This window comes from Penaeus japonicus, unplaced genomic scaffold (assembly GCF_977035675.1).
Source record: "Penaeus japonicus unplaced genomic scaffold, GWHDUDI00000001_assembly GWHDUDI00000036, whole genome shotgun sequence".
Classification (NCBI taxonomy): Eukaryota; Metazoa; Arthropoda; class Malacostraca; order Decapoda; family Penaeidae; genus Penaeus; species Penaeus japonicus.
This window is the reverse complement of record NW_028234438.1, coordinates 5,582,001-5,584,500: the sequence shown is the minus strand read 5'-3', so window position 1 is coordinate 5,584,500 and position 2,500 is coordinate 5,582,001. Positions and strand designations below refer to the sequence as shown.

Genomic DNA, 2,500 nt, shown 5'->3' with positions numbered 1-2,500 from the left:
AGGGAGAATGATATCGCATTGCTCTTCAATAACACAGCTTAGAAAGATTGTATATTAAAAACAATTATGAGAAATATCTTGAACAGAAAAACTAATACAGCTAAAAATATGATTTGTACAAAATCTTCTACAATGCGATAATTAATTAGAAGCTTTAGAATGAGACTTGTATAAAAAATAAAAAATAAAACTATATATAACGGAAACAAAAGTACCTTGCGTTACATGCAGATTTATGGAAACATAAAATCATAGACATAAAAGATCTAAAAATCGCTAAAATTGCGAAGCACGTAGCGAGCAGTTCCAAAATAGGAGGGACCCATCACCTGTTTTTGATGGGTGTCTTAGTATGTTGAAATTTATAACCGAAGAACTTTTACAAAAAAAAAAAAAAAAAAAAAAAAAAAAAAAAAAAAAAAAAAAAAAAGAATTACAAAATTAGGTTTATTCGATAGCTTACGAGACGCGAGAAATAATAAACACTCTATTATAATAATCACAGTAATCAAATATTATAATTACAAATGTAAGCAAGGGGAGAAATCAGGCGTCAGTATGAGCGGTGCCGATCAGGATATGTTTGTATCTTCCAATCACGCCGGTTTTATTACAATGACCGGTTATTGGCAACGGCCGGTTATATAGCAATCACCGGTTATATGGTGTGGCAATCAAAGGTAGAGGGCTTTGTTGAGGGTCAATATTAATTGGAATAAATTGTGCAAAGCAAGTCTCTGTCAAAGAGGAGATAAAATGACCTAAGTTGGTCCAGACCTGATGTCTTATCACGGTAATGAATTTCGATGTAGTATATGTATATTAATGTATTTGATATCATATATACACGTAAACATAACCCCTTCCCCCCTCCTCTCTTTCTTTGTCCTCTCTGTCTCTCTGTTTCCCTCTCTCTCTCTCTCTCTCTCTCTCTCTCTCTCTCTCTCTCTCTCTCTCTCTCTCTCTCTCTCTCTCTCTCTCTCTCTCTCTCTCTCTCTCTCTCTCTTCTCTCTCTTGTCTCTCTCGCTCTCTCTCTCTCTCTCTCTGTCTTCTCTCTCTCCCTCTCTTCTCTCTCTCTCTCCGCTCTCTCTCTCTCTCTCTCCTGTCTCTCTTTTCTCTCTCTCTTCTCTCTCTCTCTCTCTCCTCTCTCCTCTCTCTCTTCTCTCTCTCTCTCTCTCTCTCTCTCTCTCTCTCTCTCTCTCTCTCTCTCTCTCTCTCTCTCTCTCTCTCTCTCTCTCTCTCTCTCTCTCTCTCTCTCTCTCTCTCTCTCTCTCTCTCTCTGTCTCTCTCTCTCTCTCTCTTTCTCTCTCCCCTTTCCCCAGTTCGACATGAAAAAAAATAAATATTGTCAAAGAACATCGGTATGTTCCTAATTCTATCATGTCTCTGTTACAATAGATATGACAGCAGAAGTATTTTCAAAATCTAAACTTTTTGTCTAGAAGTACTGGGATTCAAACAATCTACCTTCATCTCTATATTGCGGTTCCTCTTTTCTCTGTTTCATTTCACGATTGGATAAACCAAGCCTTCCGTTCTAGCTTGTGTAAAGACTTTTGTTGTTGTCCACACGCTAGAAGTTAATGCTCTTTCTCTTTCTTTCTCTCTCTTTTTATCTCTTTTCTTCTCTCTCTCTCTCTCTCTGTCTCTGTCTCTGTATACACACACACACACACACACACACACACACACACACACACACACACACACACACACACATATATATATATATATATATATATATATATATATATATATATATATATATATATATATAATATACATAAACATATATGCATATATGTGTGTGAGTGTGAGATGGAGAGAGATAATTTTCTAATACGTCTGATTATGCCTACTGATATTACTTTTGTTGGTTTATTATCTAGAAACCATAATACGTAAAAAAAAAAAAAAAAAAAAAAAAAAAAAAAAAAGTGTATATGGACTTGGTATGTACTTCATTTATTGCAAACTATTTCCTCACACCCTTACTGCGAGCTTTATATTGGATGTTTGTATTCCTCTAGCATTCCTTCCCTCCTTCTTACATCGTCCTGTAGGTATTCCAGTGTTCATGACAGCCTCCTGGGCCGTGGTGATGTCCCTCTGGATGAACGTCGACTGTTGGTTGGGTTATTCCCTCACGCCCTATTACTGGATTCTGGAAGGCCCGCGTTTCACTGTTATCGGGGTGAGTACCTGGAACGTGTTTAAGCATGTTTAAGACATGTTTGAGTTAGGCATGGCGTGGAAGGAAATGTATATGCATTAAGTTCATTTGTCTGTTTTCTTATATTCTCTGAAGAATGTATATATATGTATATATATATATATATATATATATATATATATATATATATATATACATATATATATATATAAAAATAATATATATATTCTTTTTTCTTCTTCTCCATCTTTCTTTCTTTATTTATTTATTTATTTATTTCTTCTTCATCTTTTATTTTACTTTTATTTTATTTTATTTTATAATTTT

General features: G+C 34.7%; 1 protein-coding gene across 1 annotated transcript in view; it reads left to right on the top strand.

Moving 5' to 3' along the window:
- LOC122258859 (PDF receptor) overlaps nucleotides 1-2,500 on the top strand; it is a 119,867-nt gene that overhangs the window by 104,148 nt on the left and 13,219 nt on the right. The window contains exon 9 of the mRNA XM_086531978.1: nucleotides 2,064-2,194. Coding sequence (XP_086388104.1) covers nucleotides 2,064-2,194 — 131 coding nt within the window. The remainder of the gene's footprint in view (nucleotides 1-2,063; nucleotides 2,195-2,500) is intronic.